The following is an 18,686-nucleotide window of genomic DNA, read 5'->3' on the forward strand; positions in this document are numbered from 1 at the left end:
GGTCTTGAAGTATTCTGCACCATCCAACCTACATTCATTGTCCTGAACTCATTTGAGAATTTGATAAAAGCTAAGGAGTCTCTCCCCAGAAAAAGGTACACACACATAAGTTGTACATACAATTTAGTGGGGGGTCGTGACCTCCTGAAACCTATTCCTGGACCTCAAGGTAGGAAACCAGGAGGTAGATGATAATCTACACACATACTCATACACCTCATCTTCCTTTCTTTCCTTTGACATAAAAAATGAAGACACATCTATTTGATATTAACTCTTAAGCAGAGAAGGGGAATATATGAGATTCTGAAATGCTCACTTTTTTAAACTGGACATTGTGGATTAGTTAAGAATTTGAATAGATTGTAATAAGATAACATTGCTAATCATGGAGAGTAATGTTTTCTTTTTCTTAAAAACTTAAGGGAACAAAGTCTTTCTTCTTTTATTCTCATTAAGCCAGCTGCATTTTGGGCAGAATAACTCCCTTCTGAATTTCCAAAGACATTTAAGTACGCTTTTTGGTTGTATATGTGATACCGCACGTTTGAAAACTAAGTCAGAGTCTATAGGTGAGTTTCTCCTTGCAATTAAGTGAAATAATTTCAGAAGCATAGGAACCCTTGGGAAGAGCATTCCAGATCTAATGGGACCTCGCCTCAAAAAGTGTAATGCCCTTCACCAAGTATCCAGCCTACTTTCAGGTAATAGCTTGTTTATCCGTTTGGGTTTTCTTAATTAGTGATCCATTTACCTTATTTTTTTTTTTTTTTTTTGCATTTATTTTCTTTTTTTTTTTAAGCAAATGACAAAGACCCAGTTTACCAGCTTAACTTTTTAAACCTAAGCTTAACACATTACATATGTAAACAATCGTCAAAACTTACTTAGTTGCCAGCATTCATGCACAACTAGAAAACATCCTCAATTTATATTAAACCAGAAATGTATTACCATTAATGCATTAATGTCTTTCACTACTATGTACTGAAAAAAACTTGAAATTACTTTTGTGGAAGATTCGCCCTGGCGATGTTAACTTCACAGCAGGCCGACACTACTTGGCTCATGTTTCAAACACAATGGAAAAGCAGGTCCCTGCTGGTGTTAGTGTACGGAAGAGTCACGGCCACCTTGGATTACGTTTAATAAAGAAGCAAAGTGCACACAGAGATTTACAACAATTTTAAAGACAAAAAAAATGGTCCTATCGTGTGGTCCCAACAATAAACTCAAAAGTCTATGACAAGTAGGGCTCCAATGAGCTGTGTATAAATACTTTAGATTAAGTACAGTTACACTGAAAGTCGAGTTCCTGTGAAATCTTCAGAAAAATGTTCCTGTCAGTCCTCCCACGCGCCAGAGGGAACGCTCTGCTGCGCACGTGCGGAGAGCTACTTGTTATCCAAGCGCAGCAGCTGCTCCTTACCCTTTATCGTCAAGGACTTCAGCTGGCCGTCTTCTTCGACTTCCACTCTCTCTTGACCATTCTCGACAATCCTCTTTGTAGTGATTTTTCTGCCATTAACCACTTTGCTAGAAGTTGATATAGATTTGTAGTTGCCCATCCCACTGCCACCAAATGCCGTGGAAGAGAATGAAGTGAGGCCCCCGTGACCTAGTGAACCAAAGGAAGTGAATCCTGTATCAAAAGAAGAAAATCCCCCTCCAAAAGAGGGAAATCCACTGAAAGCGGAGAAAAACGACCCCGTGCCTCGGTTCCGGCTTCCGCGGGGGCCCCTTCGATTCTCAAAGAAGTCCTCAAAGGGGTCTTCGAAGAAGTCGAATGAAAATGGGTCCCTTCCACCAAAAAATTCCCTCTAGACATCATCTGGGTTTCGGAATGTGAAGCCAAACTCAAACGGACTGTCGAAATGACTTCCACCTCCACCACCACCGTTTAACCCTTCTTTGCCGTATTTGTCATAGATGTCCCGTTTTTTTAGCATCTGATAACACCTCATACGCCTCAGCTACTTGTTTGAATTTTCCCTCCGCTTCTTCTTTATTCTCAGGATTTTTATCTGGATGCCACTTCAGTGCCAGTTTCCTATATGCCTTTTTAATAACCTCGGCTGAGGCATGTCTCTGCACGCCTAGAACTTCATAGTAATCCACCGTGTTTTAACCGGCAGTTGGAAACGAGTCCGAGGACGCGGGAGCCCGCGGCGGAAGGCGCGGCGGGGCGGCGACCGGGGCTCCTCGGCTCAGACACGGCGGCGCGGCTGGCGGTGGCGGCTGGGCTGCGACGGTCCTCGCGCTTTCCTTTCTCTCCTTTCTCCTACCTTATTGTTTACATTCAGTTTTCACTTCCTAGGTTTTCTCTTTCATCCGTTGCTTTTTTAGAATTTGTGCATGGGATGGAAAACAGCCTCTGGGCACAGTTTAGTAAAGTCTATTAAACATTTTTTTTCCAAATTTAAATTCCTGGGTCCTTTCACTCAAATACCAGTTGACCCTTATTTTCTTGTATTCATCAGTGTTTCAGATTAGAGTTGGTTTCAGCTGAAGGTGTCACCAAATCCAAAATAACAGCACCTTACACATGCAGAAGGTTACTACTCTCACCTACAATGTGCTGGATTCTACCTCATAGTACAATATAGCTACTCAAGCTACCAGAATCATGTCTACATTCCAGTCAGTAAAAAGGGAGCAAAAAGGGTACACCAACTTCCTTTAAGGGTGTTTTCTAAATGTTGCACGCAGTACTTATTCTCATAGCTCATGGCTATATATAACTGCAGGCAGGCTGAAATGTATTTTTTTAAAAAAAATTCCAAGTGACCTTGTGCCAGCTATAATTGTGGTTTAATTACTAAAGAAGAAGGATGGAATGGATTTTGGGAATGAATAGCAATCTGCTTCAGTAGGTAATAGGGACTTTGTAGTAAGTCTGAAGGGACATAACAAGGTGAGCAGTAGTCTTTGAAGAGTTATATTGCCACCACTTAAAGACACCCTATTTGTCATTCATCAAGTCTGATCTTGCTGTAGTGCATGTCTGTCTTGACTCACAAGCAAAGCTTATTCTACAATGTTTCATGAACAGTTTGACCTTTTTAAAATTTATATATTTTATTCTCATGTAATCTGCATAAAGGCTACTTTTCTGGCCCAGGTTTTTCTTGGTGAGGCATTCAAGAAACATCAACTTGGTAAATAAAAAATAACCAGAGAAGCAATTTAGATCTTTTCTGAATTGTCTTGACAAAGACCGAAGGAAATCCATTCGTAACATACTGTAGAACTTTTAAAAATCTTTTCCCAACTCTCTTAAAATCACACACACACACACAACACAGGGTGTGGTCCCCTTGTTTAACTCCCCACAACTCTTCCCCCAGCCTAGGCATTGCGGACTTTTGTTTTTCTACCCCTCCGCCCTCACCTTCTGATCTCTTCCGCTAATTACTGGCGCCATCCCTTTGTAAAGTAATCAAACCAGTCTAAGTACAACTTCTGCACCTGATTTATTACCCTAGTTCTCCAGGAAACAATCTGGATTAGATCAAATTGTTCAACAGTTTAGAAAGGTCAGTTACTGCTCATTTATTAGTTTATTCAACCTTGGACACTCATAATAAAACATGTAATCCCTTATATGGAATTACAAAATTCAATACGCTTTGAAAACAAAGTTTTCTTCTAATTTATTTGACCATAAAACCTGACCTGAACTTTGTGAGGATATTTATAGTCTCTCTATATCCCACTCAGTGTAAATATTTTTACATTTCACGAAGAAACGTTAGGAAGACAGTATTATAAGCAATATAGTACCTTCCTAAAGTCCTAATCATTCTGAATCTAATGTAAGCCATTGAGACGAAGACTTATTTACAATTATGTCCTGTAATAATGCTCTATTTTATACCCATGTATAGCAATAATATTTTATACCCATGTAGCAATAAACAAAATTTTCTTTCATTTTTTATTATTTTTTGTACAAACATTATGTACACTAGATACTGAGGAACATGTATTCCTCAAGAAATAGAATATGTGGTATGTTAAAAATTACTCAAAACTTGTAACTAGGCAAAAAGAGATCACTGGAGACTTTTTTTTATGGATTACTGAGTATTCTCTAGCAGACACTCTCTAGGGATTATTGATTCCATAAGGGTGTGTAATTTTGATTGACTTTCTATTAACTAGGCTTTTTTACAACTCTCTTATAAGAGTGCAGGTTAATTTGTAGAAAATGGGTAGGAATGCAAATGATTCTTTTCTGAGAACAATGCAAATGATTCCCGATCAGGGCAAAGCAAAAGAATTTTGTCCAGTAGAGATTCAATTAATTTCCATCAGTTAGAAAATCTGATTTCAAGTATTACAGTTTGTTGCCCTGTATATTAACCAGTTTTGCCTCTAGTAGAAAAGTCATTTTAGAATGCCTTTGACTGACTATATATTATGTATCTGTTCCTCAAATTCTTCTTTAAATTCACTGTAGCATCTTAATGGTTCCCTCATTAATGAGTTGAGTGAAATCTTTGACACTTGTTCATTTTATATTTACATGAATGTCATGTTATTAATTTTTTGAAAATTATACTTTAAAAGATGCTTGCACTATAGGAGCTCACATATTAGTTGACCAAAGACACAGAAAAACCATAAAAGCAGTATATAATAAGTAAGTTATCACTATGGATTTGAGGGGCTGTGGTAGAGTTTCTGGGTGACTGTTCTTTTCATTTACTCTGCATTGCTTTATTCATTTAGCAGACAATTTTATCAATACTTTTCATTATGCAATGCAGAGGAAGGGAATGCAAACACAGATGAGGCACATTCCCTGTTCTAGAGTTGTTGACAGTTGTTAAAGAGGGAACCACAGGTCCCAAATGACGTCATCTGTGCTAAAGTCCTGATACCAAACCTGGATTTAATATTAATACTTGACCTAACTGCAATTTTGACCTTCCCCAGGAATATACTCTTAATTGGGCCAGTCTGGAATTTTCTGGTCAGCACTAACGAGGTAATCTGCATGATTAGACTCTCATTTTTTCCCCAAAAGACGGTGACCTATCCTGAAACAATTCTTCCTTTTCTTTTGCTAGTAACTTCCTTGCCCCACTCTCCTTCTATAAAACCCCTCCATTTTGTACAACTCCTCAGAATGCCCTTCTATTTACTAGGTGAGATGCTGCCCGATTAATGAATTGTTGAATAAAGCCAATTAGATCTTGAATTTTCTTTTTTAACATAGTCTAGTGTGGGAGAAAGACATGAACAAATCATTACAAAGTAATGATAATGGGTGGGGATGAGAATAACGTTTGAGACCTTACTGTGTTTTTATGCTTTATATGTATTATTATGCTTTATATTTGTTATTTTATTTAAACTTAAGATTTTGTAGGAATTTTACCCCAGTTTTGTAATTGGAGCACAGACAACTAGCTAATGGCTGTAATCATCATGAACAAGAAGCTATGGGAACCCAAAAGCAATTTTACATGCTTCATTCCCAAGACCAAACATTCCCCTCATCTCTCTCTTAGCTCATTTGGTTGACTCTGGACACAGGTCAAATCCTGCCCAGAAGACCACGGAATGGGAAGCCTGGTGCAGACCTGGCAAATGAGGACATTGTGTCACTGCAGGACTTTGGAGTCCTTCTCAAGTTTGGAATCCTTCTCAAGTTTGGAATCCACCAGGACCAGCTCCTTTCTGGGAAGCCATATGGTCTGGAAGGTTGGAGACAGGTAAGGTTAGTTGACTTCCTTGAGCTTTCAGTCTTCAATGCTGCTTACCGTCTTAGGATACCTGGTATTTGAGAAAGGGGGAGGAGGTAGCACCCAGAGTTGGGTTTTACTTGGGAAAGCACAAGGGATGCACACCTCCACCCCCACCTCCCCGCCTCTACCCACAATGCTGGAGAGAGTTGCAGAAAGTGGATGGTAAACACTGGCAAATATCGACAGATGAGAAGGTCATGGCAAGAGCATTTGGCCCAAATCTGTTGAGGAAGCATCAGCCTGCAGTTCAAAGGGGCTGGTCACCTGGATTTGCATAAGCAACACTTGGGCCATTTCTGAAACTGAGTTTTAAAACTGGCAACTCTTTTTTATCACCCCTTTGGGTTTTTGCAAAATCCCTCTTTGTACCAACTTCCTTACAGCTACTCTTATTTCCTGTTGTAGAATTTTTTTTTCCTTCCAGGGAATAGAAATCAAGACAACCCCTTCTCTAGGAAGGAGGTGGTTGGTCTGATCTCAAGTGGTGTGAGAAGACCTGTTTTGATCTAAACCAGGATCCTAGGCTGGGTTATTTCCAACCCGGGTCAAACAATTTTGATCGCAAGATGTTTTTTTGGTTTATATGCTGTCTTGTGGATATGTGGCTGATTTCTGCCTCAGATGGTACGTATGCTTTTCTAAACCTCAGTTTGTAAGGCATGTGATATCAGCTTGTGGATTATGAGGCATTCTATCCAGGGTTTTAATGAAATTGAAGTTTATAAAATATATTTCCTTTATTGAAAAATCTCAAATTACTTGGCCTAATGCTCTGAACTCAATAGGGGCATAGTAAATATTTAATGATTTTGCTCTATGAAGTGGGTCATTATCTGCTACACTCTCTTTCTGTTCTGGGAACAAAAAATGTACCAATTTCAAAATATTGAGAGGTCTTATTTATGATAAACTCCAGGACCACTATTTGGAAAGGGGATTGTTTATTTTAGGAGTGGATAACTTACGGCTGAACTTGAGTAAAACTCCCGTTATCCTTTTGAAAACAGAACTTTGGGAATCCTTGGGCAGGAAGGAATGTGGGTGTACATGGACATGGAAGAGTACAAGGAATCAGAATTAATAATCAAGACAAAAGACACTTGGATGGGGAATCTAGTAAGTGCTTCCTCAGGGCACGTGATACGTCAAACGAATCTGTTTTGTTTTTTTTTTCCTCCAACAGAGATCTGTCCAGAACTCCCCCCAGTGGACAATAGCATATTTGTTGCAAAGGAGGGGGAAGGACAAATTCTGGGGACTTACTTATGTAACAGTGGCTACCACCTGGTAGGAGAGAAAACCCTTTTTTGTAATGCATCTAAGGGATGGAATGCCCCCGCTCCCGAGTGCCGCTGTAAGTTTGATCTTTCTGCTATTTTGTTCACCTTGTCATCCCTCTGTATTCTTTCATATCATATCGTACCTCCAGTAGGCCATGGCAAGACTTTATAAGAAAAAAAATTCTCAACTTCTAGTAATAGATTTTTAAAGCACTCTAGTTGTGGAACTTCTCTTAGTAGGTACATAATCAGCTCTTAGTATTAATTTAGTTGAATTAGTAGACGCAATCATCCCTACAAGAAGGAAAGGATTTCTTCTACTTATTAAAACTACTTTTTTGGGGGGGCTGTAATTTGTTTAATATCATATTGCTTTAAAATTTTTAAGTTATGAAAAATTTTAAACATATACAAAAGACAGAAGTGTAAAATGAACTCATATGTATGATCAACACGACTTTTTTAATCCACAATTCTGCTTTGCATTATTATTATTTTGAAGTAAATATATCTTATCATTTCATTTCATCCATCATATAATTTTTTTTTTTATAAATTTATTTTATTTACTTTATTTTTGGCTGCATTGGGTCTTCGTTGCTGCACGCGGGCTTTCTCTAGTTGTGGTGAGCGGGGGCTGCTCTTCGTGTGGTGTGCAGGCTTCTGTTGTGGAGCACAGGCTCTAGGCGCACGGGCTTCAGTAGTTGTGGCACGTGAGCTCAGTGATTATGGCTCACGGGCTCTGGAGCACAGCCTCAGTACTTGTGGCGCACGGGCTTAGTTGCTCCGCAGCATGTGGGATCTTCCTGGACAAGGGCTCGAACCCGTGTCCCCTGCATTGGCAGGCAGATTCCTAACCACTGCACCACCAGGGAAGCCCCATCATATAATTTTTGAAATGGGAAAGTTTATGTTCTCAATTTACAAATGTGATAACTGAAATCTAAGTGATTTGTTCAGGTTCATAAAACTCATTTGTGGTGTCTGTAGAGATGGAGAATAATTAGTCCACATTCTCTTTATTAATACTGTTTTTAGGAATAGCTGGATTAGTTCTCCTTTAAACCTAGAGTGTAAAGTTCTCCTTTATACCTAAAGCACACCTGTATATTTATCCTTTATTCATACAACCAAATTCACATCCCTCTGTATTCTCCTGTTTTTCTACCTGGGCAGAACAAAAGAAAACAAAGTAGAAAATGATGACTAATGTGTGTATTTGACAGGATGAAAGGGAAGGAAACATTTGCCTCAAACATGGGCTCAAGAATTTTGAACAATGCTTAACATAAGAGAATGATGAACGTGCTATTGGTAATTTCCAATTACATGCTTAATTTTAGTATGTTCAAATGTCAGTTGTCACTTTGTGCATGATCAAGACATTTTCTACCACAGTTAGGGCAACCCAGTCTTTTCTCATTCTGCATTGATATGGTTTCGTACCATGTACCAGTCCATATTAAAAGGTGCAGTTTTACTGCTCATTTTCAATTTTCTTGATGAAGCCTGAGGAGGTCTAGCCTTTGCTGTGGTGGGTTTCCGCTTAGCCCTTTCAGATCTCTTCCTGTTTTCTTCTTCAGTGGGCCACTGTCCTGACCCTTTGCTGGTGAATGGTGAGTTTAGTTCCTTGGAGCCTGTGAATGTGAATGACACTATCACGTTTAAGTGCAATGAGCATTACGTCCTCAAGGGCAGCAATTGGAGCCGGTGCCTAGAGAACCACACCTGGGTGCCTCCCTTTCCTGTCTGCAAAAGCAGTAAGTATAAGAGAAAAAAAGTGCAAACCCCAAAGATACTGATCGGCAGTGAAAGTCTAGCCATTCACCACATACCCACAACGCTGACCTCTTTTTTGTATCTGGGAAGGGTTTAGGATCTAGCAGGCAGCCAAGAAAGAGCCAAGCCTCAACACAAGCAATGCACTCTAATGAAATGATCAGCACCCAAACAATAAATAACACCTGCCCCCCCGCCACCCCCAAGTAGGATTCCTGTACTACTAGATCTAACACAGGGTAGTTTGGGACATCTGACTATATTTTTTTTAAATTTCAAGATTAAGTGATAACTTTTTTTTTTTGAAAGATAAACAAAAACGGGGAAAAAAGACTATTACTCATCATTGCAAAATTACATAAAATAAGAGTTGAAAATACCTGCTTTTGTCACTACCGTTCATAGCTCTCAGAGGTAATTAGTTGGATGTGTTTAATGACTTTTTCTTATGTTTACACAGATATTTTAAATAAATGCACACACACACATACCAACACACATATATACCTACAAAGATGGGACTTTGCTATACATATTTTTTAAATAGCTTTTTTTTCATATAACAATATACATGGGAATCTTTTTCAGATCGGTATGTATAACTCTATCTCCTGCTTTTTAACTACATGTGGATATGCCATGATTTATTCCATATCTCTCATATTGATGAACATTTATTATATTTCCATATTTTTGCTATTAGAAACAATGATGAAATTAATGTTATTGTATATATATATCTATACACATACATCTTTATGTCTATGCTACTATTTCTATAGGATAGAGTCCTAGAATGATTGGTGAGTCATAGGATATCATTATTTGCAAAATATACCTGAAAAATCCAAGAAATTCTACTAAAAACTTCATTCTTGGATACAAAATAAATATTGAAAAATCAACAGTTTTCACTTTCTAGTAATAGTTATCAGATGAATATTGAAATGTAAAAATAATTCCATTCATGAGACCTATAGGAAAATTTACCAGAGGACATAAAATAAGACATGAATAAAAGAAAAGATCCTGGATGGGCAGACTTGGTATTACAATGCACTCCTAACCAGAATTTTAAATTAAAACATAGGAAACAAAAAATTAATTTTAAAATCTCATTTGGAATGGTACACATCTAACGTTGCAAATTTATTTATTTCAATACTTTATTTCTTTAGAGCAGTTTTAGGTTTCTAATAAAATTGAGAGGAAGATACAGAGATTCCCCCTATTGCCCCTGTTCCCACATGTGCACAGCCTCCCCCCCGCCCCCCCATCATCAACGTCACTCACAAGAGTGGTACATTTGTTACAATTGATAGACTTACATTGACACATCATTATCACTCAAAGTCCATAGTTTACCTAAGAGTTCACTCTTGGTGTTGTACATTCAATGGATTTGGACCAATGTATAATGACATATGTACATCGTTATAATCTCATACAGAGTATTCTCACCACCCTAAAAATCCCCTGTGCTCTGCTTATTTATCACTTTACTTCCCCCACCCCTCTCAACCACTGATCTTTTTATTGTTTCCATAGTTTTGTCTTTTCCAGAATGTCATACAATTAGAATCGTATGTTGTGTGGCCTTTTCATTTTGTCTTCTTTCACTTAGTAACATGCATTTATGGTTTCTCCATGTCTTTTCATGGCTTGATAGCTCATTTCTTTTTAGTGCTGAATAATGTTTCATTTCTAGATGTACCACAGTTTACTTATCCATTCACTTTCTGAAGGACATCTTGGTTGCTTCCAAGTTTTGACAATTATGAATAAAACTGCTAAAAATATCCATGTGAAGGTTTTTTTCTATGAAGTAAGTTTTCACCTTCTTTGGGAGTTAGATCATATGGTCAGAGTATATTTAGTTTTGTGAGAAACCACCAAACTGTCTTCCAAAGGGGCTCTACCATTTTGAATTCCCACCAGCAATGTATGAATACTGTTGTTCCAAAACCTTCCCAGCATTTGGTGTTGTCAGTGTTCCAGAGACTGACCATTCTAATAGATGTGTAATAGTATCTCACTGTTGTTTTAATTTGCATTTTGCTGATGACATATGATGTAGAGCATCTTTTCATATGCCATCTGTATATCTTTGGTGAGGTGTCCATTTGGGACACTGGAGTTCCTTAATCAACTCATTGAAATTCTTTTTCCTTTCTTCCACACAACTTTTGAACTCAGGTTTTGATCTTTTAAAAATTATTTATTAACTGCTCAAGTAATACATCTCTGTTGTGGAAAAATACAGAAACTAAAAGAAGAAAACATTTAATTACCTACAAACCTACCACCCAGAGATAACAGAGTACTTTGGTATATAATTTTCAGACTTTTTTTCTGTTCATATATGTTTGTATGTGACTGTGTTTTACAAAAATAGTATTATACATGCTCTTTTATGCTTTGCTGTTTTAGCTATCTATTTATTTTGAAGACTTTGTGTTTCAATAAATACATAACTACATAATTATTCTTAATTTAGCTGTTAATCTTGATCAACAAGTTTAGACTCATATAACCTCAGAGCTGAAAGGGACCTTAGGGATAATATTATTTAGCCTGCTCATCTTATAGATTAAGAAGGAAGCTGAGGACTTCCCTGGTGGCGCAGTGGTTAAGAATCCACCCGCCAGTGCAGGGGACATGGGTTCAAGCCCTGGTCCGGGAAGATCCCACATGCCACGGAGCAACTAAGCCCATGCGCCACAACTACCGAGCCTGCGCTCTAAAGCCCGAGAGCCACAACTACTGAGCCCACATGCTACAACAACTGAAGCCCACGGGCCTAGAGCCCGTGCTCCGCCACAACAGAAGCCACTGCAGTGAGAAGCCTGCGCACCGCAACGAAGAGTAGCCCCCGCTCGCCTCAACTAGAAAAAGCCTGCGTGCAGCAACGAAGACTCAACGCAGCCAAAAAAAAAAATAATAATAATAATTAATTAATTTTTAAAAAACAGAAGGAAGCTGAGAAAGGTAAAATGGCTTTTTTCATGCCATGTGGTCAGTGGAAGAGCCAAAACCAAAACTCACAACATCTAGTACCTTGTCCAACTCTCTTTCTATAATTTTACAGACTCATCCTCTTTCCTCCCAGCTCTGTTCTCCTTTTTTTTCTGAATCTCTCATATGGTACAACTGTCACCCAGGGGTAGTCAACCTCCATTTGAGCTCACACTATTTACTGTTTCAGGAGTTACTTCTTCCATCTCTACCTATAGCCTAATTATTCCCTTCTGATACACTGACAATTAGCATCTCTACAACTTAACCTTCCTTTCCTCAAGTTCCTGCCAATCACAAAGTACTCTCACGTCACTAATGACTCAGAGAATGAGCCAGGGGAGGGAGTCTTTCCCATGGATAAATATGATTTGACCAGAAGGAAATGAATGGAGAACATGTCCCAGATCCTACATGGGCTGCTGCGAAGGTGGCAGGTGCTGGCCTACACAGTTGCTCTTACGGGGCTGGCGTTGTTAATTGAGCATTACTGGACTTCACAGCTGTCATTCTTATACTTCTGTCTCTCAGGAGACTGTGGCCCTCCTGAGAATCCAACTCATGGCTATTTTGAAGGAATAGATTTCAACTCAGGATCTACCATAACTTATTACTGTGAAGCGAGGTAAGTGTATTGCAGCCTTTTAAATATGAGACCTTTCCCATTGACTAGTAGCCTTGTTTTGGAAAAGACCCGGTCTGTCTCAACCTAGTCCCCTGATTACCTAGCACATTCTGATATATTTTTTTTTGAATTGATTTTTTAACTTTTTAAAAAAATTAATTAATTTATTTTTGGCTGCGTTGCATCTTTGTTGCTGTGCGTGGGCTTTCTCTAGTGGCAGAGACCGGGGGCTACTCTTTATTGCAGTGCGTGGGCTTCTCATTGTGGTGGCTTCTCTTGTGGTGGAGCACGGGCTCTAGGCCCGCGGGCTTCAGTAGTTGTGGCACGCGGGCTCAGTAGTTGTGGCTCACAGGCTCTAGAGCGCAGGCACAGTAGTTGTGGCGCACAGGCTTAGTTGCTCCGCGGCATGTGGGATTTTCTCGGACCAGGGCTCGAACCCGTGTCCCCTGCATTGGCAGGTGGATTCTTAACTACTGTGCCACCAGGGAAGTCCTGCACGTTCTGATTCTGAGAGCTGCTTTAGCCCACTGCCAGCTCTCCCCAAGCCCTAGAAGACAGACTGATCCTCCTATTTATCCTAATGGAAGTATCACTCTTTTTTCTCTTAGCTTAGACAAGATAAAATATTTAAAATGTATGTTTTTCTGGGGCTTCCCTGGTGATGCAGTGGTTAAGAATCCACCTGCCAATGCAGGGGACACGGGTTCGAGCCCTGGCCCAGGAAGATCCCACATGCCGCGGAGCGACTAAGCCTGTGCGCTACAACTACTGAGCCTGCGCTCTAGAGCTCGTGTGCCACAACTACTGAGCCCGTGTGCCACAACTACTGAAGCCCACGTGCCTAGAGCCTGTGCTCTGCAACAAGAGAAGCCAGTGCAATGAGAAGCCCGCACACAGCAACGAAGTGTAGCCCCCACTCGCCGCAACCAGAGAAAGCCTGCGCACAGCAAAAGACCCAATGCAGCCACCCCCCAAAAAAAGTATGTTTTTCTAAACAGTCTCAGAACGAAAAACTCAAAAAAAAAAACCACAGAATATATGGAAGTACAGAAATAGAATTATTTAGAGTAGAGAGCCTCAGGACATAGTAATTAAAGTCTAACCTTAACTTAGACTGCCCCGTCACCCCCTTACAGATTCGCTAACCTTTTCTTTCCCTGGCCTCAATCTTATTAACTCAGAGTCATGTGACCTCACTGGCATTTCAATCTCACTATTTACCTCCAGTGCATTTTGCCATCAACTCTCATGTTTTTCTGATTAAGAGCTGAGGCTCCTTTTAAGCAGTTCACCAAGATTTATTTGAAGGCTGTCTCTAGCTTTCTACTCCTTTTTAGAGCATAGATGACAGGTGCTTTTTTAAAGTTACTGAACAATGAAGAGGTTCCTCCCTCACCCTTCCCACCCAAAAACTGTGTGCGTAAAAACACATATTTAGAATTTTTCACTCCTCCATGTCTTACAGTCTGACTCATCACCTGGGTCCTCTCCACCCCCAGGAGAGTGGTTTTACTTTATGACTGCTTTGTAATACTGAGATAACTTAAGCGTGCATTAGGGCTCTGGGGCAGAAAAGTAGATTCTATCACAGTGTGAAATACTGAAATACTACAATGCTAAAACCAGCTTTAGTTGCCCAGTTCAAGAGGTGGAAGTGTAAACGTTGCTGCCATTCTAACTTGCGTCCAGGTACTGCCTGGTGGGCACACAGCACCAACAGTGCGTTGATGGAGAGTGGAGCAGTACACTTCCAGTCTGTGAGTTGACCCGAGAAGCTCCCAAACCAGCTGAGTTGGAGTTGGAGAAGGCACTGGTAAGAGTGGGCTCTTTTCTGTCTCATTCACAGCTGTGCCTCCAGGGCCTGGTGTCGCTCTTGGCATATGCCCAGTAAATAGCTGTTCAGTTTGGAATGTCTTTGAATGGATTGGTCTTGGCCTGATTGTAGGGTGGGGCCTATAAACTAGTACCTCATGTTTTTGTATATGAATTCCCATTCTCCACCATCATCATTAATACCTCATGAGGCCCTTTTGGTACGGGTTGTTGTCTCATGTGTTTTAAAGAGCAAGGTACATAAACTTAGGTCTTAGACTTGGAAGTACTGCTGTGAAAAGTCTCTAAAATTTTTCTAGACTTCAAAAAAAAAAAATCAAAAAATGCTGAACAGATCCATTTTCATTGAGACTCCTCTCTTAAGTCTCTATTTATTACTGGGATGACAAGTAGATTTAAGCCACTAAATTTTATTTTCAGGAAATAAAAATGTACCCCAGGGGCAGGCAGTGATAACTTCCCCCAAGACACACCAAGTTGCAAGATTTTATACATATCTCTGTACCCCAGGGGGAAGAGAGGGACACTTGGCAGCATCCTGAAAGGGGCCCTAGGCAGCCCCCAGCCATCCTGCAAATTTAAATGATTCATCATGTTGAAGATCCAGATCCGTACTGAAGCTAGCCTTGTTCTGAGCCCCCATTTGGGCACCTAAACACTACTCATTAGCTTCCAAGTGTAGAGCTGAGTCTCAGTTCTTAAATTGTTAACTTCAAAAAATGTTCTTTCTTCAGCTTGCCTTTCAGGAGAGTGAGGAACTTTGCAAAGCCGTAGAGAACTTTACACAAAGATTAAAGAAAAGTGGCTTAATGATGGAGAAAGTAAAATGTTCTCTGGAAATAAGGAAAGCTGATTTGAAGGCAAAAATGTTGCCCTGACATTGTAGCTGAGCAGACTGGGTAATAGAAATACTCCTATGAATAAAATTTCCTCTTGGTTCTGAAATTGGTTTCAGATTTTTCTCTCTTTGGGCCGAAATGCAGCTTCATAGTAACCAGCTGCAGTTGCATAACTCATGGAGTGTGTGTGTGTGTGTGTGTGTGTGTGTGTGTTGGATGTAGAATGACCAAGTGTGGTGATTGTCTCAGACCAGAATTAGAAACGCATTAATGGGGAGGGAAAGGTTTAATTTCCTGTCTGAAAGAGAATGGGAAGCTCAGATCACAGCTCAGGTACATGCCTTTTTTTTTTTTCTCTTTTCTTTTTTTGGCCGTGCCGCACGGGTTGGGGGAATCTTAGTTCCCCAATCAGGGATTGAACCTGGGCCCTCGGCAGTGAAAGCGTGGAGTCCTAACCACTGGACTGCCAGGGAATTACTGTTTCATTTTTTAATATGAGATGCAAATTATGAGGCAAAAGTTAACCCCAAATTAACCAAAACTTATGAAGCAAAAATTAATGTCTCATTTTGGGAAAATAGGCTCAGAACAGCTATATCCTTAAAATGACTTATCGAGACAAAAGTAGAGTTAGAACCCAAACTCTCACCTGGATCTCCCAGACATCCTGTTTATAAAACCAGGTTTCCAAATCTTCTGCGGTAATATTGCTCACTGCCTTTTGGATGAAACTTAGCCCTCAATTTGAGATGTTGCAACACATATGAATATATTTTCTTATTCTTTTTTCAATTTGAGATGTTGCAACACATATGAATATATTTTCTTATTCTTTTTTCAGAGGGCGAAAGAAATAAGAATCCTTAGGTTTTCTTGTCAAGATTTTATACTGATCTGGTACGACAAGCTTCTCCCATCTCTGACTCTGACCTCTACTCCAAACGCATAGGAACTCTTGGTAAAATACAAACAAAATACAGAAGAGAGCCTGAAATAATGGAAAATCTCTAGGGGAAGTTATGAGGGAGAACAAGAAACAGCCTCTCGGGTAGCCTACAGTCTGTTAATAGACACATATATACATATCATTAATTCAGTGTGTTTAGAATGAAGCACACCCCTCTCATGAAAACTGTGCTATGGGCGCTTGCATGGGAGGAGGCTGACTTCTGTCTTAAGAGGAGGACGAGGCAGGAAAATGGTCAAGGTAGACGGCATAGTTTTTTGGGCCCTTGAAAGTGATTATGATTTAGAGACAAAGATTAGGGAGAAGGATGTTCCAAGTGGAAAGAAGATTTGAGAAATGTAGTAAAGAGTCAGAAGCTTTTTTTTGTTTTAATTGAAGTAGAGTTGATTCACAATATTATATTAATTTCAGGTGTACAACATGGTGATTCAATTGTTAATAGATTATATTCCATTTAAAGTTACAAAAAAATAATGGCTGAATTTCCATGCTCTGTACAATATATCCTTATTGCTTAACTATTTTATACATAGTATTTTGTACTTCTTAATCCACCCCTATCTTGCCTCTTCCTGCTTCTGTCTCCCCACTGGTAGCCACTAGTTTGTTCTCTATATCTGTGAGTCTGTTTCAGTTTTGTTATATTCATTCATTTGTTTTATTTTTTAGATTCCACATACAAGGGATAACATAGAGTATTTTTCTTTCTCTGCCTGACTTATTTCACTAAGCATAATACTCTCTAGGTCCAACCACATTGTTGCAAATGAGAGTCACGAGCTTTTTAACCAAGTAAATGGTTACTCCTACTCCTACGATTAATCTAAATTGACCAAAATGATTTAAAATTTTAAGCTGTTCATTATATTATTGCCTATATTGTCTATACTAGCAAGACCTTGTGAGCATTAGAAATGTCCAATCTAAGGAAAATTTTAAAAAAATTATGATACATCAAATGTAATACAGTCTTTACAGTGATAATTATGGACAGAAAATTTTCAAAACATAATCTTTTTTTTTTCTCACATTTTCCAGATGCTTTTATTCTACATAGAACAGAGTTAACATGTAGAAATGTTTGGATTACAGTCCATAAGATAGTTACACTATAACATTTATACTGTTAGATCTAATAGATACTATTTTTAAAAGATTACAAGGATATTCTCTGCTAAACCACAACACACCATTTTATGAGACGGTAGAAAGTATTTCACAATATTATGTGTAATTATATATTGTAAGGTCACATAATATAGGTAATATGTCCACTTTGACCTTCTGGTACCTGTTTCATACTTATTTTCATAACTTTTTTATTAATTAAAAGATCATTATTGTATATTTTCTTTTCTTTAATGACAGCCTATATTAGAAGACATGTGTATATCCCAGATAGAGGGTCTAGAAATGTATTACACATTAGACACATGACTTCAGGATCTGGGATGTAGGCTCGGAAATGCTGCACTATGGGACAGAAGGCTTGACCCCTTGTTAACTGTGAGGTTTTGGTCAAGTGTCAATTCTCCAGTCTTTGTTACCTTATGTGATAAATGAGGATTATAATTAATATGAATGACATGAAGATGTTATTTGTTTTATAAAGTTATATTATGAGGTGAAGTGGGGAATAAAAACAGCACAAAATTGCATATGTAGTACAATATCAACTGTGTAAAAAAAATGTGTTGAGGAAAACCTGGAAAGAAGTAAACTGTAATTTTATCAGTGTCTATTTCTGGGAACTGGAATCACTGCTGATTTTAATGAAAATGTTCTGTCTTCAGTACTTTTGAGTTTTCTATCCTGTGTTGACTTTAAGGGAAGAAATAAATCTCTCTTTCTCATGCACACGCATACACACACACACAAACACACACACATACATTTCACTTCTCTCAAGTCCTGGAGCTGGTCATCTTATGGATTCTCTTCAGCTCTGAGATGGAAGATTCCAATGTTTACTGTATCTCACTGCTATAGGCATCAGCTAAATCACTCTCTTCTCTCAGGTCTTCAGCCATTTGCTGCCTTTGCCGTCCCGACCAGAGCCCACTCTTCTGGTTTGCTCTCATTCTCAGCGGCGGTGTATTGCCTGCGTTCTGTTCTGCGATTAGACTATCAGTCTCCTGCACATAGCAGTCAAGAATAATCTAGTTATCTCCGTGAAAAGCAAATCTGGATCCTGTGCCAATTATACCCGCCCCCCCACCTCTAATATAACCAAACATGTCAATGGTTCCTGCTGAGCAAAATTACCCTGATTGGAGCTTTGCATTTGGAGTGTGATTAATTTTATTAAGGTTCATTGATTCTCTCACGGGGCTGTAAGCTCCTTGAGGTTAGGTATCCCATTAGTTTTTATCAGCCATTGGATTTCCAGCCCTAGCATGAGCTCAGGATTCAAGGTTCTAGATCTGAAGTTCGCACTGTGTTGAATGAGTTTTCCCCAGATATTTCTCACTTCCTTGAGGACTCTGCTTACTTCTGATCATCTCAATCCTTGACCAACCATCCTGTTTAGGATACAACCTCCCCTCCATTTCCCCTCAACCTGCTTTCTTTTACTTAATAGTACTTACCTCC

At 39.2% G+C, this 18,686-nt stretch overlaps 2 protein-coding genes across 2 annotated transcripts; one reads left to right on the plus strand and one right to left on the minus strand.

Annotated features, from left to right (window-relative positions):
• Nucleotides 1-1,378: 1,378 nt before the first annotated feature.
• Nucleotides 1,379-2,124, minus strand: LOC137760749 (dnaJ homolog subfamily B member 6-like; the record flags this gene model as incomplete). Its single annotated transcript, XM_068537647.1, is given in 2 exon segments — nucleotides 1,379-1,943; nucleotides 1,945-2,124. Coding segments are annotated over 2 exon segments (729 nt in total), but the record flags the coding sequence as incomplete, so codon positions are not given.
• A 3,957-nt stretch (nucleotides 2,125-6,081) lies between these two features.
• On the plus strand, nucleotides 6,082-15,223 carry C4BPB (complement component 4 binding protein beta). Its single transcript, XM_068538495.1, has 6 exons — nucleotides 6,082-6,380; nucleotides 6,940-7,110; nucleotides 8,620-8,796; nucleotides 12,362-12,455; nucleotides 14,145-14,268; nucleotides 15,023-15,223. The coding sequence occupies exons 1-6, from the start codon at nucleotides 6,323-6,325 to the stop codon at nucleotides 15,164-15,166; spliced, it is 768 nt and encodes a 255-aa protein (XP_068394596.1). The 5' UTR covers nucleotides 6,082-6,322; the 3' UTR covers nucleotides 15,167-15,223.
• Nucleotides 15,224-18,686: the final 3,463 nt, after the last annotated feature.

Source organism: Eschrichtius robustus, chromosome 3, assembly GCF_028021215.1.
Source record: "Eschrichtius robustus isolate mEscRob2 chromosome 3, mEscRob2.pri, whole genome shotgun sequence".
Lineage (NCBI taxonomy): Eukaryota > Metazoa > Chordata > Mammalia > Artiodactyla > Eschrichtiidae > Eschrichtius > Eschrichtius robustus.

Bases quoted from the DNA above. Each gene is read 5' to 3' on its own strand.
- C4BPB (XM_068538495.1), top strand. From the start codon at position 6,323: ATGTTTTTTTGGTTTATATGCTGTCTTGTGGATATGTGGCTGATTTCT. The intron at 12,456-14,144 runs GTAAGTGTATTG...ACTTGCGTCCAG, and splicing joins ACTTATTACTGTGAAGCGAG to GTACTGCCTGGTGGGCACAC. The intron at 14,269-15,022 runs GTAAGAGTGGGC...TTCTTTCTTCAG, and splicing joins TGGAGTTGGAGAAGGCACTG to CTTGCCTTTCAGGAGAGTGA.